Here is a 20,102-nt window from a genome sequence, read left to right as displayed (position 1 = left end):
TTACAAATAAAGTAGTTCTTATCAAGTAATGGAGGACCACAATCACAAATTGTCCATGAGCCAGCAATGTGAGCTTGTGGCCAAAAGGGACAATGGTATCCCGGGGTGCAGTAGGAAAAGCATTGCCAGCAGGTCGACAGAGGTGATCCTGCCCCTCTACTCAGCCCTAGTGAGGCCACATCTGGAGTGCTGTGTCCAGTTCTGGGCTACTCTGTACAAGAGAGACATAGAGCTCCTGAAGCAGGTCCAGTGGAGGCTGACAAAGATTATTAAAGTACTGGAGCATCTCTCCTAGAAGGAAAGGTTGAGAGAGTTGGAACTGTTCAGCCTCAAGAAGAGATGACTGAGAGGGAACTTTATAAATGTATATAAGTATCTGAAGGGGGGGTGTCAGGAAGATGGAGCCACTCTTCTCAGTGGTGTCAAGCAATAGGGCAAGAGACGACGGGCAGAAACTGATGCACAAGAAGTTCCACCTGAACATGAGGAAGAACTGCTTTACTGTGAGGGTGACTGAGCACTGGAACAGACTGCCCAGAGAGGTTGTGGAGTCTCTCTCACTGGAGTTATTCAAAAATCATCTGGACACAATGCTGTGTGCAATGCTCTAGGATGGCCCTGCTTAAGCCAGGAGGTTGGACCAGATGACTCACTGTGGTCCCTTCCAAATTTAACATATTCTGTGAATAATAGCCTAGCGGCATTTACAGCAGTCCTGTCCAACTATGCTAGTCCTCATTGTAGCCTGCATGAAGATACTTCATAAGAGTAGGATGATTTTTTGGGAGGGCAACAACAGAGTTAGTAAAAAATTTTTATTGGATTTGTTTTAAGAACAGTAACAACAATTCAATTTCTATGGCCGGGAAGATGTATTTTTCACATAAGAACTGGAAATTCATATGAACAACAACTCCGAGTTGGGACTGTTCAGCTTGGGGAAGAAAACGGTCAGGAGGAATGTCATCATTAAGAAGCATGAGCAAGGCCTTTCTCCATGGTGCCTACTGGCAGGACAAGAGGCAATGTAAAACACATGAAAAGTAAAACACATGAAATTCTATCTGAACACAAGAAGACACTTTTTATTGTGAGGCTAGTCAAATGCTGGCACAGTTTCCCAGAGACTTTGTGAAGTCTACATCCTTGGAGATACTGAAAATTCAACTGGACACAATCCTGGGTTTCCTGGGTTTAACTTGCTCTAGCTGGCCCTGCTTAAGCACTGGACTAGATGATCTCAAGTGGACACTGCCAACCTAAACAATTTTGGGATTCTCTGATCTAAAAGTTAAGCCTACTTATTTATGATGTTTCCTTTTCCACTTCTCCTCTCTATGTTGGGCTTCTCTGTCAAACTTTCCATCCCTTATATGTACAACCTGTATACACACACATACCCCCCCATAGCTCTGGACCTTCCAGACAATTATTTCAGTGCACTGCAGGATATAGAGTTTGACCAGTGAATCTGACTTATGAGAAGGAAGGGAGCTCAAGTCAACTGAACTTTTAATCCTACTGAACTTGAACTGAATCCTACTGAATTTACACTCTTTCACACAGTCCCAGCTGGTGATATTTATGATCTTCATAATCAGTGGAACTCTGGCAAAGAGTTTTCTTTCTTTTTTTATTTTCAGTTGAGGGACAGCAGTAAAACCTCTAAAGCCTTTAGGCAGTTATTATGACCCTTTCAATGTACACTAAGAGTTAATGCATTCTGAAAGTCAGGAATAATGTTTAAACAAAGCAGATTTATAACATGTGCTAACTGCATATCAGTGGGATCTAATCTGCGGTCAAAACACACAATTTGCCATGAACACCTTCCTAAGGAAACAGATATATACACTTTCAGTGCAACATTAATATCTGAAGTGAAAGATTAGTATGTCTTAGTAGTTACGGATGTCTGAAAATTACATTAATACTTTTGGAAGTTCTTAAGAAAACATTTCCGAAGAAGAAATAAAAATAATAATAATCAAAAGGCATGTAACTTAGTGGGCCAATACAAAGAATGCACTGTACTGACTTATTTATGTATTGTATAAGATTCTAGGTTCAAAGGCCTACACTTTTATGTTGGTTTTATTTACATGAGAAATTTTTTCCAAGTGATACAGGGAAATGGATACCATATGTTTCCCAGCTGTTTTGTTCTGACAGGAACTATTAAGCACTCAGTATGGAAATGAATTCTGTCTGAGTTTTATGAAAACACTGCTTTCAACACAGGGGTCTAGACAGAGGAAAAGGCATCAACATTTTGTTTGTCGTCACTTTATGTAAGCTTACATTTATTTTGTTGCTTCACTTTCTCCACTTTTTAACTTTAATAACTTGCATTTACATAAACCACTGATGACAAAATTGTAAAATCAGACACTGCAAAGAAGCAATGACCTTTGTTACAGATTTGTCTCGGCTCATTGTGAAGTCATGTATTTCTCTTTCATCAGCATTAGAGCAGAGTAAGGTTCTTCCAGTTTTCATTGTTTTTCTTTCCAACATCTCTTTACAAACACTGTTTTTCGAGAAAACAAACTGGAACACCAAGAACAGTTAACAAGACTTTTACTGTCTTAAAAACCTACTCTTCACTTAACTAAGATGATGGATTTACACTGCTTTTAATAAAGGATTAGTATACAGCATTTAAACATAGAGTAGTAGGGAACAAAGAAAGCCAGACTGGTCGACACAGTATTTCTCTGTGCTATTTACTACTTGGGCGCTGTAAAGGCTGCACCAGTCCTCAGGCAGTTACAGCACAGCTTCCCTCTACACCCCACGAGGTCAGAGTGGACCAGGGCATGGTTTGAATCTCTTTCATTCTGCTTTCAGATGACTGTTCCCTGAAGAAGCAAAAGCAAGTGTTGTCTATGGCCTCAGAAGCACCAGCACAGCAGGAATTTTGTGAACAGTCTTAAACAGCTGCTCCAGAGGAAAAGCCTCTTGCTCATCTTTCCATACTTATGAACTCAGGTAGGGGCCATTAAAAGTCTGGGTCAAATAAATACTGTTTGATTCTTTTTTAAACAACAGTAGAAGATTGTCTGAGCTTAAGGCAGGAGAATGTGGAGCAGCTAGCTTGATTCCAGAATCTGACAAATATTTCTGGTATACTCCTAAAAGGTGACAACAACAATTTTTTTTCCCAACTATGTTGTCAAAATTATTTCCTTAACTTTTATTCATTAATATAAGAGATTTGGATAATCCCATTGTTGTGTTGCTGAAGCAGAAAGAGAGAGGAACACAAAAATTGCAGATTTCATTCGCATCAGTGAAAAAGTGTCGTGCTACCTGATGGACCTGAGGTGTCAAAGCACTGCCTTGGCACAAATGAAAGCTCTATCTGATGAAAACCTGCAAAGGTCAAATTTGCAGTATTTCTTCATCATATATTGTGCTCTGTGTTCTTCTTGAGTAGAGAAAATGCAAAACGTGAATCAAGAGGTTTATTTGTAGTTTTATTTACTTACTTACTTATAGATGTCCTAGAACTGCTGGGGACAAGTAATCAGAAAAGGGGGCATGTCTAGAACATGGGGAGGTGAGAGGGGGAGTTTTATCTGGTATATGAGCGTCTGCAGCATTACAGAGTAACTCTTTGGGTTTTCTCCAACTATCACGACTACCTCATGCACAGATGAAACTTTACCCTGTTGTGTTACAGGCAGTTTCTGTGATACTTACAATCTAGTGCCAAACATCAGAATACCTTTAAATTGTCCTGAGTATAATGAAAATAACACTGGCAAGTTTTTCATTAAGAAAATATGGGAATAGCATTGACAACTGCCCACATTTTTTTAAATGCAGTATTTTAACATTTTGCTCATGTAATATTGGGAGGGGTCCTGCAACAAGTCTATACAAAGTTTTGTGTTTGGAGTTTTACTGTCATCTGAAAGAAATGCCTGAGCTTCTTCCTTGTGATATGACTTCAGCAGAGACTCTTGAATCAATTAAGAATTGTATTAATTCCAGGTCCATTTAAAGCACTGTGATTCTGACTTTGAATACAGATGCTGAGGTGTTGACTACACTAGGGAAACTTTCAGAAAACTCCTCGTTGTCAACACAAATGTTTCTCTCACACTGGCAGCAGTACTTGGGCTCCAAGTGATAGAGGAAGAGATGTCCCAAGTCAATGGATAATCAAAACCAGTTCTGAATATCTATTTACTGTTTTATTAATATAACTGAATTCATATTTAACAATTTTAACTGAAGGTGGCACTGTTTTATAGTTTTAATATATCAATAACTTGTACAAGAAGTTCTTTACAGTTCTTTACTGTAAGCTGTACATCATGAGAACCTGAAATAAAGAACAATTCTGCACAGGTAAGAACAAAGAGGGTTTGTTTCCATTAAGTGGAATTTGAAGTCACTCTAAAGAAGAAAGAAAGAGTATACAGGGTAAATAATAATTAATGCTTTTAAATAACAATGCATCTTTTCCAGGTAATTCAAACACAGTTATGAGCCTCAGGGAATGAATAATTTTTCTTATCTTGGCTTGAGGAAGAACAGTACCAAAGTTGTCATTATAAAGTAGAGAATATAGGAGATGCAAAGAAAATTTTGAAATTAATAAATTGGATTTACCCTTGTTCAGATTGATCTATGGATGTAAAAGGAAGGTAGCGAGCAAAGTTCTAATGAAAAATCAGAAGAGGTCATTTTGGCACAAAATGTGTAAAACAGGAAGAGGGAGGATGTGAAAATGAGTTAGAAAAAGACTTTATATGCAGCTAGCACAAGTATTGCTTTATTGTAAGAGAAAATTCTTCAGTATTCTACCAAGGAATGATCCAAACAATATTGTATTGTTTCAGGTATATTTACCTGGGAGATATCTGGAGCACAACAGGCTGTCAAATTGATGCCATGTAACACTGCTTCCAAATTAAATTTCACTTTACTTTCTCATACAATTCAAAAACTATCAGGAGCTTGAGACAGAAATTGTCTGCACTTTTATGTTCATTGATTTATTTCTTTTTCTCAAATAGAAAACTAATCTTTTGAATAATTTTGTGAATGGCAGTTACTCTGGGAATGAAGTATTGCAGAACAATACCTGCTGAACATGAAAGGTGAATTTGTTTTTAACATTCTGTGAATAAAGATCTAGAGTAGTATATTGCCTTCATTTGAAACATTCATTTAATGGCAACCAAAAGTCGTCATAGATGACAGAATTTACTTCAACAATGACATGGCTCAGTGAAGCTTGTTGAACACAGATGTCTTGAGCCATTTGCTCAAGTGGCCTTAGAAAATTTGTCCAGAAAGAACGTAACCAATTCCATGGTTAATAAGAAAAGCATAAAGGACTGATTTCTGTTTCAGTTCATCATTCTATATTAAACAATGCTGGAAATCAATGGGTACACTGGCTAACACTTCATTTCAGAAAAAATGAGCTAACTAGATCCATTTTTAAACTACATTTTTCAATTTTCTATCTTTGAAGATGAACAATCACAGAATATTCTGAATTAGAAGGGACCCCAAGGTCCACTGAGTCCAACTTTTAAGGGAATGGCCTGTACAGGCCACAGTCTTGGTGTTATTAGCACTTTGCTCTAACCAAGGGAACTAATGTCCATCCTAGTGGTTATTATGCTAGCTACAAAGATCATTCTCCTGAAGCATGATGGTGGAGAAAACAATTACCCTTAATCGTGCTTTACTGTAGATAAACTGTGATTTGCCCTGCATTTTTTTGCCAATTTCATATATCTTTCACCATGTAATCTGGGGATACTGGCACACATATTTTGGCTCCAAGGACCCCTTGGAATTTTTCTGAGTCAGAATTCCCTAAATCCAAGAAGGACACTGAGGCATCACAAATGACTTGGATGCAGGACTTGGAGGGATACTAAGTAAGTTTGCAGCTGATAGAAAATTGGGAGGAGTTGTTGACTCCCTTGAAGACAGACAGGCCCTGGAGAGAGACCTTGACAAATTAGAGGACTGGGCAATCACTAACTATAAGAAGTTCAACTAGGGGAAGTGCCAGATTCTTCACCTGGAACAGGGCAACACTGGTTGTGTGTATAGACAAGGGAATAAGAGCCTGGAGAGCAGCGCCATGGAAAGGGACCTGAGGGTCCTGGTCGATGGCAAGTTTAATATGAGTCAGCAGTGCCCTGGCAGCCAGGAGGGCCAACTGTGTCCTGGGGGGCATCAGGCAAAGCATCACCAGCCAGGTGAGGGAGGGGATTGTCCCGCTCTGCTCTGCAGTGAGGCAGCCTCAACTTGAATATTGTGGCAGTTTTGGGCACTGCAATAGAGAGCATCCAAAGGAGGGCAATGAGGATGGTGAAGGGCTTTGAGGGGAAGCCATACGAGGAGTGGCTGAGGTCACTTGGTCTGTTCAGCCTGGAGAAGAGGAGACTGAGGGGAGACCTCACTGCAGTCTGCAACCTCCTCGTGAGCGGAAGAGGAGGGAGAGACATTGATCATTTTCTCTGGTGACCAGTGACAGAACACAAGGCAATGGCAGGAAGTTCTGTTTGGAGAGGTTTAGGCTGGATATTAGGAAAAGGTTCTTCACCCAGAGGACTGCTGGGCAGTGAAACACACTCCCCAGGGAAGTGGTCACAGCACCAATTCTGCCAGAATCCAAGAAGCATTTGGACAATATTCTCAGACGTGGTGTGATACTGGGAAGGGCCAGAAGTTGGACTTTAAAGACCCTTGTGGGTATCTTCCAACTCAAAATATTCTGTGATTCTGAGTGAGGACCGAGCCTGCTCTGATTGCATGGTTTCCATGCACATCTGGCAAAAGGGTGAAGAAGGAACCACAGGACTTTCCCACCAGTACATGTCACTGGCCAGTGATGTCCAATAAGGGGAAGTGACGGTGGGAGTTCAAGGAGGGAAAACTACACGATGAGAAAACCTTTCTCAGACTTTCTAATACCTCCTTTTTCAAAAGAACAAGTAATTCTGAGAAAACATTAGAGACAGGCAGAAATAGTTAGAATAAAATCAGAAATCTATGTGAAAAGCACACTGAGTCATAAACACTGATATTTGTCTAGGATTAAAAGTATTTAGAGTAATTCAAAAACAATGTAATCAAACACTTTCATATGTTACTAACTTATTCAACGTTTACATGAAATAGGGAAACAAAAAGAGATTTAGGGGCTTTTCACCACATTTATCAACAAAAAATGAATAATAAGACTTCCATATCATTAGCCATAAAAGTAAAAAATGTAATTTCACAATGAGAAACTACCTAGTTCAAATCTGTTCTAACCATCCTGCTGGTGAAAATGGCTGCCACAGATAAAGTTGAATCTTATTTTCTCTATAATTTTGTCTTAACTATCTTAGTGAACTAAAAATTTTTCTGAGACAAAGCTGACATTGTTTTTTAGACCTATGATAGTCCTGCCATATCTAATCTGTGGTCAACTTATGCTTAACTTTTAATTCTTCTAAAAAAATAACTCTTGGACAGTTCTGCTTCCAAAGTCCTTTGTTTTAAAGAAGAAATGTAACCCCTAGCTAAGCAAAGTCAGTATGAGGTAGACAGCTGGAGCAGCTCTTTGTAAAACCTTGTGTTTTTCTAGGTGTAACTACTTGAATTGACAATGGAGTACAGATACAAAATAGCATGAATGCCATACATACTAAAGATTTATGATACAGTGTATCTTCATCAAAAATAGCAGGTACCAACAATAATTTGGCAACATTATTTTAATGGTCTACCATATGAGGAAGGCAAGAAACTGCATCAAAAGCAACTATGAAAAGTCAGCAAATGAGGCCTTACACAATGTCGACTGATGCAGCTCTTGATATTGACATTTCAAGATGCTTCAGATACTGAAGTCTGTATAGAAATGTAAAGTGATATCCTCCTGTCCAGAACTACATGATTACTCAGTGTCATGGTTTGAGATAGCCCCAAAAATCTAATTCCCTAGTCTAAGCCCCCTGCCACATCTCAACCCAGTGAGAGATGATTCTTTCCAGACAAAACACACCAGGCTCTAAATGAGGGGAAAGGGAATATATTACAAGTAACCAAGTAAAGTAAAAACAAAAGGATTTTAGTACTATTTCCTTTTCACCAAAGCTCATAACTCATAAGTGGAGAGAAAAAACAGAATTTAGTAGTTTCCACTTTGCCAATACTATTATCAGTGCTAAAGACCCCTTTTTTACTCAAGGCTTTTAACCAAGCTGTGAACTAACTTCCACTGGTAGACTACTGTAGTAGCAGCCAGAGCTATACTGTCTTCCAGCAATGACTCTATTTGCTTCTGTCAACCCTTTTTCAAGGAAATAGATGAATGCAGATGTAATTAAAATCGTAATTAAAAAATGTCCAACTGCAGAAGCAACCATAGAACAACAGAGCTACACAATAAGTGTCAGCATCCCCCAGTCTAAAGGAAGGGCTTATAGCCCATACTTCATCCTTGCTATTGGTCCACATTTTACTTTGTGACTACTATCTGAATTTTAGAAAGAATATACTTTTCTTTCTGTGGCTAAGTAGTCCCCACGAACAGACCACTCACTGCAATTTGTTTTAGGGGCTATTCTTGCTCTCCTTCTCTGGTTCACCTTTCTCTTGGAGCAGCTGAGTGAATGAGTAGCTTTAATTCTCTTGTATGACAAGATTAGATAAAGCTCCTCTGCCACATGATCAGCTGCGTATACTGATAGGCAGAGGAGGAGTGGGAATGTCAGTAGTGAGAAAGTAGAAAGGAGGGAGACATGGAAGAGATGAGGGAGATACTGGGTGGGGAATGAAGGGGGTAACAATGAGGGGCATTAAATAATGGGGAGGAGAACGGTGAGAGGAATTGGGTAAAGAAAGGTCTAGGAGAATGGTGGGAAGAATATTGGAAAATACTTGGGGGGATGACTGAAGGGAAAAACAGAGGAAAGACTAGTAGGGAAGAATGGTGGGAAAAACTGGGGAGGGAAGAATGGGGGGGAAGTAAAATTAAGATGTGGGGAAAGGGGGGAAAATAGCAGGGTGAACACTGGAAAAAAGGGGAGTGAAGAATGGTGGAGAGGAATGATAGGGAGAACAGACAGGAAAACAGTGGGGAGAATGGTGGGGAGAATGGGGAAAGAAGAATGGGAGGAGGAATGAGGGGAGAATGGTGGGAGCAATGTAGGGAGGAATGAGGGAATGAATGCTAAGGAGAATGGCAGGGAAGAATGAGGAGCAAAGAGGGAAGAGTGGGTGAGAAAGAAGATAGGAGGAGAAAAAGTAGGAGGAATGAGAGAAGAATGGGGAGAGAATAGTGTGGAGAAATTGTTTAAGAATAGGAGAATGGGAAGACAGTGGGGAGAATGGAGGTAAGAACGGGCAAGAAGAAGGGAAGGAGAGGTGAAGAAGATGGAAGGAGAAGGGACAAAAGGGGAAGACAGGAGGATGCAAGGGATGAAGAAGGGGGAAGAACTAGTAAGAAGGCAGGAAGAAGAGAGAAAAAAAGAGATAGGGGTGAGGCAGGGGAAGGAGAAAAAGGTGCAATGGCAGAGGATGTGAAGAATGAGTGGAATATGGAGGGGAGGATGGAGGAGGATGCAGGTAGATTGGGGTAGAGTAAGATAGGGCAAATTGAGGGTGGGGAATAAGAGATCTTCTCCCTTTACATTTCTTCCCTGCTTTTAATTGCAACAAGTAATGTGTTTGCAATCACTGCTGTGCCCTGTATGGGCAATAACACGGCAAACAAGTGTAGTAAGGAGACTTTTGCTTTTCTTTATTGCCATGAACAGTGGCATGTGATGACCTGGCCTTTAATGACTCTGGCAGAAGAAGTAGTTATCAGAAAGTTTTGACTTAGTTACATATATTAGAAATTTAAAACAGTCTGTAAGGAAATATATAAACAAAAGTTGTCCAAGTATAGCACAGTTCTGAAAGCCTTCTATCATCCCATGAATTCCAGGTGTCCCATTTCTTTTATAAAAGTACTTGATGAAACAACATTCACAAAGTTCAATTAAAATGCCAGAAAGCACAATAAACTTTTCATAGCTCAACAAAAATGCTCCTCTCACCAATTCATTTATCCTCCATCAGGAAGAGAAAAATAAAAGCGGATTAATCTGATTTACAGAGTGAAAAACAACACTGAATACACTTTTTGTCAGGGAGGCAGGGAGAAGGTCTCCAGCTGGTTCTCATCTATATGCCATGATTCTTCATTTAGTTTACACTATTAAACTAAAAAACTCAGCTTTAATCTTAACTGTTACAGTATGCCTTAGAGCAGATTCTATCATGTAGCATCCTTGATACAGTTTCAGAATCTGGCAAAACATCATCCCTCAAACTGGTCGTGACCATATGGGTAATAAATATATCCAACATTTTTTCATTGGCGCCTACATTATTACGTCTTGTCACCAATGGTTTCTCGGGTTTTCAAGTAAATTGTTGCATATACTGCGGTTTGGAGCTGCTGAGATGAAGCCCTACATTTATCTGTATACAGCCAATCCTTTTTTGGAACTTTTTTCCCTTCTAATGAACTAACATCTGTTGAAAAAAAAACAAAGAAAGTCATGTTTCCAGAAAGCCGTACAGAAATGAGAGAAAATAAAACAACAGGACACTGCCAAGAAGCTATTATTGCCAAGTTGTACATGAGTAAAAAAAAAAAAAGCCTAGAAAATGATGGGTGGACAGAAGTGGGCATCATACCTGATCTGTCTTCATTTTGTGAATCACACCTTCTACATAATTCTGGGATGGTCTTGAGAGAAGTTACAGAATACTGTAAAAAAGGAAAAAAAAATGTATGGAAGTAATAATTTAAAAAGATAAAGAGTAGGACTTTCAAGAGGTCCAAATTTCATGGACACTAACTAAATCTACCAGCCAAGGGTACTTCTGGCAGTCTGATGGTCTTCTCATGAGAAAAGTAGATAGCACCTGCTTGCTTTTGTGTCCCACCTTGAGGCATATGAAAAAGACATTCAAAGCAACAGCAAAGCATCTCCCTACCTCAGATTTCTCCTTCCTGCATATCACCATTATTTAAGTCAAAACCAGAATGCAACAAAATGCAAGATACATCAAAGGACAGAATACACCTGGGCTTCACAGTAAACATCAAGGGTCTCACTTTGCCCACCTGTGCATCTGTTATGGTGACTGCACTGCAACATATGTCATGCTTAAAAATTACAATTCAAACTCTCACAAACCAGTATGTAAAAGTGAATGTTTGCACTGTACAGATCTGATTTCAGAGATGGACATGTGTAACATACACATATGAGATGACAGGCTCATTTCTCTAACCTAGGCTTTATTAAAGTAAACTTGCGTTATTATTTTGATGTGACAAATACATCTGATATTAATCAATAAGTTATTTTCTGAATTCAGCATTAGAAAAGGAAATATAACAGGGATGACGTACTTATTTTACTAAATACAATTTTTTTCCTTATAAACTTGTGGAATACCCTTGGAAAGACAGATGATCCAGTATTATAAATCCATACATTCTGACATACTTAATAGCAAGTCTTCCTTAATCAAATGCCTAAATGTCACAGGAATCTTCACTTAAACAAATGAAAATCATTATGTCTGTGAGAGAAAGATCAATGACTTTGCTTATACACAAAAACCCAAACTATAAAAACCAGTATTTTGGAAACTAAAACAGAAAAAAACATTTAGGATTAGCACAACTGAAATTTTTTAAAGAATACATAAACACCATATGTTTTCAAAGAAACAGATATTTTAGCTGGTGTGCTGTTGACCAATGAAGCAAAACAACTCCACATAAAACCACATGAACTTTCCACACAAAAAAGAAACAGTCATACATTGTCTTGGTTTTTGCTGACAGTTTGTCATTCAATGTTTGACATGTTTCTAATGCACAACTGGCAATCTACTTCAAAATAGTCTAAAGTCAAACTCATGAGACCAAATGCAAGAGTAATTTGCTTTTCTGGTGCAAGTTTAAGATTGTTACTCAAACAACTGTAGTTACTTTATTAAGTCTTGAAAATCTCACATGCTTTACTTTTTCTCTTGCTGACCTGATTCACGGACGTACTGAGAAACCTCAAACACAAGAAGAAGTTCTTACAAGTATTTCCAGGATCAAGACTGAAATTATCAACTAAAGTGTGTAGCAGTGCTCCACAGAACTACCCAGTGATTCCAACCCCCATCAAACAAGGGGTTTTCTATAAGGCTGTGAGTGCTCCAGGATGTGACAGCCTAAAGCAACAAAGAACAGAAGAGAGACAGGGAAAAAGATGCTACTAAATACAAATTAAAACAAGTTAAACACTGACATGGACAAACACTTTGTGCTGTGCTTCACTTTAGTTGCTGTTTAATAAAGCCTGAGCTGTTTAATAAAGCCTTATACATCTTGCTATTTCAGCACAAAGACTCAAAATGCGATGCTGAACCGGCCCAGTAAGATTATTAAGAGAATCCAAGAAACATGTCTCCAAGGAACATGGTAGCTTCACAAGACCAGCTGGTGCAGTTTAAACTATTACACAGTTTGTAATTGAATTAGAAAGAGGCCTTTGGTATTCCATTGCTATGTGTTTTTTCAGGCAACCTCAAAAACAGAAAGCCACCTTTTTTTTTGTCTTTTTCCTGTTGTTTCCTGGAAGAACAGATATTTTTCTGTTTCTACATTGCACTGGAATGTATTCAGTAACCTCATCCTACCACCAAAAATCTATTCAATGTTATAAATTTCATTATACATTTTAATCATATTGGTTTGATTTCATTAACAGATTTCCTCCCACTCACCTCTGTCCTCAAAAAAATTTCTGCACATTTACATTTCTGCCTTCTGTATTTTGTGGGTAAAATGTGAAGAACCAGCTTTTGATCCAGGAAGCAACTAAAGTTACACTCTAAAGTGGACTTTTCCCAGTCATAAAAACAATCCATTCCCAGCTCTTCCCACTAGAACTACTTTTTCCTCATACTCTGGCTACAGTTTTAATCATCAGTAATGTTTTTTAGCTTTTCTTCAACTGTAAATTTCCAGGTTGCACAGAGGGACAGCAAAAGACGTTGAGATTGCAACCCTTCCTTAGAACAGAATTTTAGACTTAATGCTTATTCAACATCATTTGAAATTAATTATTTCCAACTCTTCGATAATTTCAATTTTTTTGCATACAAAATTAAACACCACTTATCACATTTCACCATTAGAGTGAGACAGATTTGAGGGTCATGCCCAAATGCATAACTGACAATATAAGAGCTAAGCACATCATGTCACTTTGTAAATCACTGCTTAGTCTGATCTTTGGTATTTAACTAAAGTCTGTTGTTGTGAGGGTGAAATTCAGTAACAAAACTAAGGGCTTATTCCCAATATAATGCACATAATGGAATTTTTGATTACTGTTTGAAGTCTGAGTTCTTTTTCTGCATTTAGTCAAACCCTTAAGAACTCTATAAGATGGAAGAACAGTATCAAGAGCAAACAAGAGATAAGAAGCAGCAAGTATTCCATATTCCCAACTTTCTCCAACAGACACTGCTAATTCAGGGGAAAATGGAACCTCCCTTATAATGCAAAACATTTATTCATTCTGCACTAGAGAATCTAAATTAATGCAAATGTTAACCTTTTAAATTTCATATGGTTCTCACATTTTAATGCAATGAATTTTAAACCCAACACATGAAAAAAAAAATCTTTAATATGGCTATTCTGTGTTTTGCCATTTGTCTACCACTTGCAGACTCACTTGCATCCAAGAAGTGTTAGAAAAAAGAAATAACTGATCTTGTGTAAAGTAGAGAAATGTATATATAAAAAATAGTAAAGAAAATGCAAATTAAGAAGCAAAAGTTACTTTGTAAATTCTGTTGTGGAGAATACTTTCAGTATTTCCTAAACTGGAATTAAAGTGCAAAGTTGGATGCAGTGTGACTTTCAGACCATGTTATCATAACCATTACACCCTCAAAACATGAAGGACCATGTCCAACTCCAACTGTTTGCAGTAACAAAACTCAAATAATTTACCTCCACTCAATCAAGACACCAGTGACTCTGTCCTGCTCTTAAATGCACAGCTCTTTGTTTCCATTTAGATACTGAAAACAGGAACCTTCCTTCATTACAGCTATTTCTTTCAGGTGTTATTATTACTGTAAACTATTTAACAGTCTACTTTCAGTTTATTTGCTACAGTGGAAAACTGTCTCATTAATATTAAAATTCCATTAAAATGAATAACTTTATAATATATTTTCTTAATCATTTATAACTGTGCAACACCACCCTTTTCCCTAGTCATTTATTTGGGAGTAGCAAGCTACACTGAGAAAAAGTAAATCAACAATACTTGGCCTGATGTTGCAGGAAGATTTTTCTCAACAGTAGTGTCAATTTAAGCAGCTTCAGAACAACAAAAAAGGGGAGGAAAGAGATTAGTCTGGCACAGTGCTGGGTGATCCAGCTCTTCCTATGGCAAAGGAAGGGTGACAGCAGGCTCAGGAGGTGCCTTGTGTTGAATAAATGGGAGGCGAGTAGATTGGGCACACTACTGACTGTACATATTCTATGTCTTCACTGCCAGGTGAGGATTCACATGAAGTTTTTCAAGTTGTTTCAAAATCCCTGACAATTCAACAGCTGTTTAATTATATTTGAATTCGATTACTGCAATTGCATTTCACAAACCTTTAAATCAGGCCCAGTCTCACACTGGCACCACTGAGCCATGGGTTTATTAATTCAGAGCTATTTGAGTGATCAGATCAATAATCTAGACAGTCAATCCTTAAGTGTTTACAAATATCTCAGCATCAGGAGCTCTGGTTATGATGAGGTTATCCCGTATCATTTCTGTAAACAAAGAAATAAAATAGTTTCTATTTGCACAATTTCCCAGTGCAATAGAAATCCCGCATTTCAATCAAAGGATTAGGAAACCTCCAGGTAGACATACCAGTAGCATAAAACTTACAAGCAGGAATAAATCAGGAGAAATGGGAAAAAAGTAGAAGCTTAAAACATACATTTCATAATGTATCTGTGATTTAATGCAACCTAGAGATCCTTTTTTTTCTTACTTTCTGGGAATAGTTATTAATGATGGAACAAATGAAAATATTCGGCTAGGTTGCTTAATGTCACTGCAGACAGAATATTATTTTTGTTTATTGTAAACAAGAGCCCCAGAAACCTATTCTGCTGTCTAAACTACAGTAAAATATACTATACTATTTGGATCTGGAATGGAACCATCTTAGTTTGTAAAATAAGCATCATATATGGACTCCAGAGCTCTCACAGACTTGGTAGATGTAGCTGTTAAGCCACTCTCAATCCTATTTTAAAAGTCATAGCAGTCAGTCTCCAGTGACTGGATAAAAGTGAATAGCACATTAATTTTTAACAGGGATAAAAAGAAGGGCCCTGGGAACTACAAACAGGTCAGTCATACCTCAGCACCCAGTAAGACCATGAAACAGATCCTCCTGGAAGCTGTGCTGAAATGTGTGGATGACAGAGGCAATCAGAGACAGCCAGTATAGTTTCAAAAAGGGCAAACTCTGTCTGACTAATATAGCGGCCTTCTAAAATGGAGTGACAAGAGCTACAGATGTCATCTACCCAAACCTGAACTGTAAGGCCTTTGGCACACTACCTCCAAAGACAACATCCTTGCTGCTACTTTGGACAAAAAATGGGCCACATCCAACAAGTTACAATCAACGGCTCAATATCCAAGTGAAAATCAATAATGAGTGGTGTCCCCCAAGGATGCACACTGCAACCAATACCAGTTAATATCTTTATCAATGACATAGATGAAGGGATGGAGTGCACGCTTAGGAATTCTTCACAGGACACCAAGCTGAGTGGTGTGTTTGATTTGCTGGAGGGAAGGAAACCATACAGAGGGACCTTGGGAAGGCTTGAGGTGTGGGTCCATGTGGACCTCATGAGGTTCAACAAGGTCAAGATCCTGCATGTGTGTCAAGGCAACACCCAGTGTCCATACAGACTTGGGTATTGACAGCAGTCCTAAAGAGAAGGACCTGGATATACTGATGGATGAAAAATTTGACTTAAACTGGCAGTGTTCACTTGCAGACCAGAAAGCCAATCATATCCTGGGCTGCACAAAAAGTACGGCCAGTGCAGTGAGGGAGGTAATCTTTCCCCTTGACTTCATTCTTGGCAGAGTCCACCTGGAGTACTGCCTCAGGTTCAGGGGCCCCTGGGACAAAAAAGACATGGACCTCTTTGGTGGGTCAAGAAGGTGACCATGAAAAGAGCCAGAGGCCTGGGACACCTCTGTTGTGAAGCAAAGCTGAGAGAGTTGGGGTTCTTCATCCTGGAGAACGGAAGGCTGCAGGGAGACCTTCTTATGGCCTTTCAATATATAAAGGAGCCTTATAAGAAAAATAGAAAAAGACTGTTTGCCAGGGCCTGTAGTGAGAGGACAAGGGGCAAATGAAAGAACATCAATTTAGATTGGATATATCAAAAGACATTTTTTACAATTAGGGTAGTGAGACACTGCAACAGGTTGCCCAGAGAAGTTGTAGATGCCCATTATTCATGATTGTGTTTGGTTTCTGTGGCAAACTAACAGGAGGACCTGCCCCCATGTAGGTCAGAAGTAACTGGCTCCATTATGGACTGGCTGCTGGCAAAGGCTGATCCCATCACAGATGTTGGTAGCTGTTCTGGGATAACAGACTTATGAAAGGGTGAAAAACACTGCAAAATAGCAGCTGGGAGAGAGGAGTAAGAAAATCTGAGAAACAGCTCTGCAGACACCAAGGTCAGTGAGAAGAAGTGCTCCGGGTGCTGGAGCAGAGATTCTCCTACAGTCCAGAGAGAATATTATGGTGGAGCAGATACTTAGTCTGCAGTACGTAGAGGACTTCACACTGAAGCAGGTGGATGTGCCCTGAAGAAACCTGCATCCTGTGGGGAGACAGTGCTGGAACAGGCTCCTGGTAGGAACTAAGGCCCATAGAGAGGAGACCATAGAGGAGCAGGTTTTCTGGCAGGAACTGTGACTCTCTGTGAGACCCATACTGGAGCAATCTGTTCCTGAAGGCCTGTACCTCATAGAAAGGATGCACATTGGTGCAGTTCGTAAAGAACTGTGGCCTCTGGGAAGGACTCACACTGGAGAAGTTCATAGAGGACTGTCTTCAGTGGGTAGGACTCCATGCTGCTGCAGGCAAAGGGCATGAGAAGGAAGGAACGGCAGAGACACTGTGTGATGAATCAAATGCAAACCTCATCCCCCCTTATCCCCCTGCACCTGTTGAGGTGGCAACGTAGAGCACTCAGGAGTGAAGCTGAGACTGAGAAGAAGGGAGAGGTGGGGAAAAGGTGTTTTTAGATTTACAGTTGTTTCTCATTATCCTATGCTATTTGATTAGCAACGAATTAAATTAATATCCCCAAGATGAGCCTTTTTTGCCCACAACAGTAATTGGTGAGTGATGTCCCTCTCCTTGAAGCACAGGTTTTTTGTCATATTTTTGTCCCCATCTTGTTAATGAAGGGGGGGGTGATAGAGTGGCTTGGTGGGCCCCTGGTGACCAGTCAAGGTCAACCTATCAAAATGAGGCTTTGAGCAACCTGACTTAGAGGAAGGTGCCCCTTCCTATTACGGAGGGAGTGGAAATGAATGACCTTTGAAGGTCCCTTCTAACCAAAACCATTTTATGATTCTGTGATCTTGGAAAAAAAGTAGTTTCCTTTTTTTTCATGTACAAAAGCAACATAAAAAACCCAAAACAAAGTAAACCAAACCAAACCAAACCAATCAACCAACCAACCAAACTCCAAATCAGCTTATATATCTATTTGCCTTTTAAAACAAATTCCTGTCTTCCTATCTATTTTTTTTTGTCTATTTAATTTTGATCATTTTTGATGAAATGGACTACAAAGGTCTGGACTATACACAGTAGCTTTCTAACTCAGGTACATTTGTAAGAGCACCATTTTAACAGTCTTTTTGCTGCCATTATTTTTAGTCACTCCTCTGCACTGGATTAGAACCAGAGGGCTAACAGGAACCATATAATTGGCTAACACTGATGCTGTTCAGCTGCTCTCACCAGAACAGGCTAATGACAAAATGTGAGGGTTAGGCATCTCTAAGTAGTATATGGTAAGACATGAGTAGAGCACTGCAATAACTATGAATGCTCTTCTTAATCTGGATTCTGAAAACAAATCCTTTGTCCTCTTAATTGCTAAAGCAGGGAGTAAAACTGCTACCTCAATAATTTGTGCTGGTTTTTTATTTAATGTTCAGCATCCAATGAAAGAACAGGCTATTAAAGCAGGCAGCCTGAGCTGTTCAGCAGAAAAGTGAGTAACCTAACCCACCAGTATGCAGCAACAGCCACAATGGGAGAGGCATGGAGAGGTTACATCTATTATGTTTTACAGTTTTACAGAACTGAGTATAGAAACAGATACCAGGACATAATCTAGCACATAACAGCAATAAAAAGAATGTTGCCCAAAATAAGGTATTCACTCAAGATTGGTTCATTGTCTTGTAATATTTTGGGCATTTGCCATATTCTGCTTTAATAAAAATTTAATAGTACAATAGGTACAAAAAAAAATCCTCTTCAAAAGGAATCTATCTGTGAATAAAGCATCTGGAATGTTTTAAAATGAATCAAGAGTCCCAAATGCTAAAGGGAAAACCAGGCCCTTTGTAAAAAAAAAAAAAAAAATTAAACAATAAAACTATGAAACGTGGAAGGAGACAGTGGCACACTTTCCTCTGAAAATTGTATTAATAAATTTTCTTATAGGAGACTTGATTTATGTACTCAAGTCCATTCTTTATCAGACATTAAACATAGAACAATTCTATTGCACAAAAAGCAGAAACACTGGCAGTAGGAGTAGTGTTATGAGTAATAGACAACTATACTGTATCAGTGCTTCCTGTAAGAACACTACCAATGTACATGAACAATACTTTTGCTTGCCACTACGCCTGCAGTTGTTTTAGTTGTGACTCTAAGGATGAGTGCTGCCTACAAATCCCTGGAAGTCTTTCTATCTCTTCCTGTACTCTACCAACTCCCAGGTAACTACAACACACCAACTGATAAAATCCTGATGTATTTGGAGACAGCTACTGGTGGAAAGGGCAGAAGTGAGAGAAGCAGAAGTTTTCTGACAACTGAAATACATTTAACTAAAAAAGGTAAACTTACAATTTTCATGTCTAAGGCTAGCACTACAGCACACAAATCATTCAGGACAAAAACGGAGACAAACAACCCAGAAATAAAACTAATTTATGAATATGATTTGCAAGTAGTTTTTACTGCCTGAAGGAGAAGAATCAAGTTTTCCTTCCCAGTTTATCAGAGATTTCCTTTACAAAACATCTTATTTTATTCTAGATTCAACCTATTTAAACATTCCTATATATGCAGTAAAAAGTGTGGTTTATAACAAGTCTTGTTTGTTATACCAGGACTAAGACATCTAAGACTGACTCAACATGAACAAATAAAATAGAATTTGTACTTACCGATATATCATCACTAAAATCTATTTCATCCAAATCAAGGTATTCAGGAGCTTCCATTATTCTTCTATGGACATTTTGGGTGAGTCAGCACATAAGTAAAGACCTAATTAAGACAAAAGAAATGGATTGTCTTTAAATAAAGAGTCAAAACCACATAGAAATGGTTCACACAGTTGGTATACATAGCAGTATGCTATACTTGCTATCAGCAGATTACTGAAAACATTTAACTTGAATACTAAACTCTATCATAACTTAATCCTAAAAGCTAAACATGATTTGCCACATCTATTCCACATATCATGAAGCAGATATTTCAATCTTTAGTATGAATAGCTAAGCAGTACTTAAAATGGAAGTCAAAAATGTTTGATTCAGCATCATTCAGTCCCTCCAGAAGCTCAATACAGGTGTAAAGATTTAAGCTGTTGAACACCCTCGTAACCTTGCAATTGTACCTGTGTTAAAGATGTATCTTCTCTTAAAGATGCAACTTCTGTTACTACAATTTTCCTC

The 20,102-nt window shown here is 38.7% G+C and overlaps 1 protein-coding gene across 2 annotated transcripts in view; it reads right to left on the bottom strand.

The window, feature by feature from the left end:
• The window catches only part of SNCAIP (synuclein alpha interacting protein), a 54,798-nt gene extending 35,105 nt beyond the window's left edge, over positions 1 to 19,693 (bottom strand). For both annotated transcript variants that reach the window (XM_008923289.1, XM_018086191.1), the window contains exons 1-2: positions 19,587 to 19,693; positions 10,723 to 10,795 (exon numbers count right to left, since the gene is read on the bottom strand). In XM_008923289.1, coding sequence (XP_008921537.1) covers positions 10,723 to 10,795; positions 19,587 to 19,643 — 130 coding nt within the window. In that variant the 5' untranslated portion in view covers positions 19,644 to 19,693. The remainder of the gene's footprint in view (positions 1 to 10,722; positions 10,796 to 19,586) is intronic.
• Between the last annotated feature and the right edge of the window lie 409 nt (positions 19,694 to 20,102).

This window comes from Manacus vitellinus, unplaced genomic scaffold, assembly GCF_001715985.3.
Source record: "Manacus vitellinus isolate BGI_N305 unplaced genomic scaffold, ASM171598v3 scaffold_9_pilon, whole genome shotgun sequence".
NCBI lineage: Eukaryota > Metazoa > Chordata > Aves > Passeriformes > Pipridae > Manacus > Manacus vitellinus.
The sequence above is the reverse complement of the archived record's forward strand: the minus strand, read 5'-3'. Positions and strand labels throughout refer to the sequence as shown.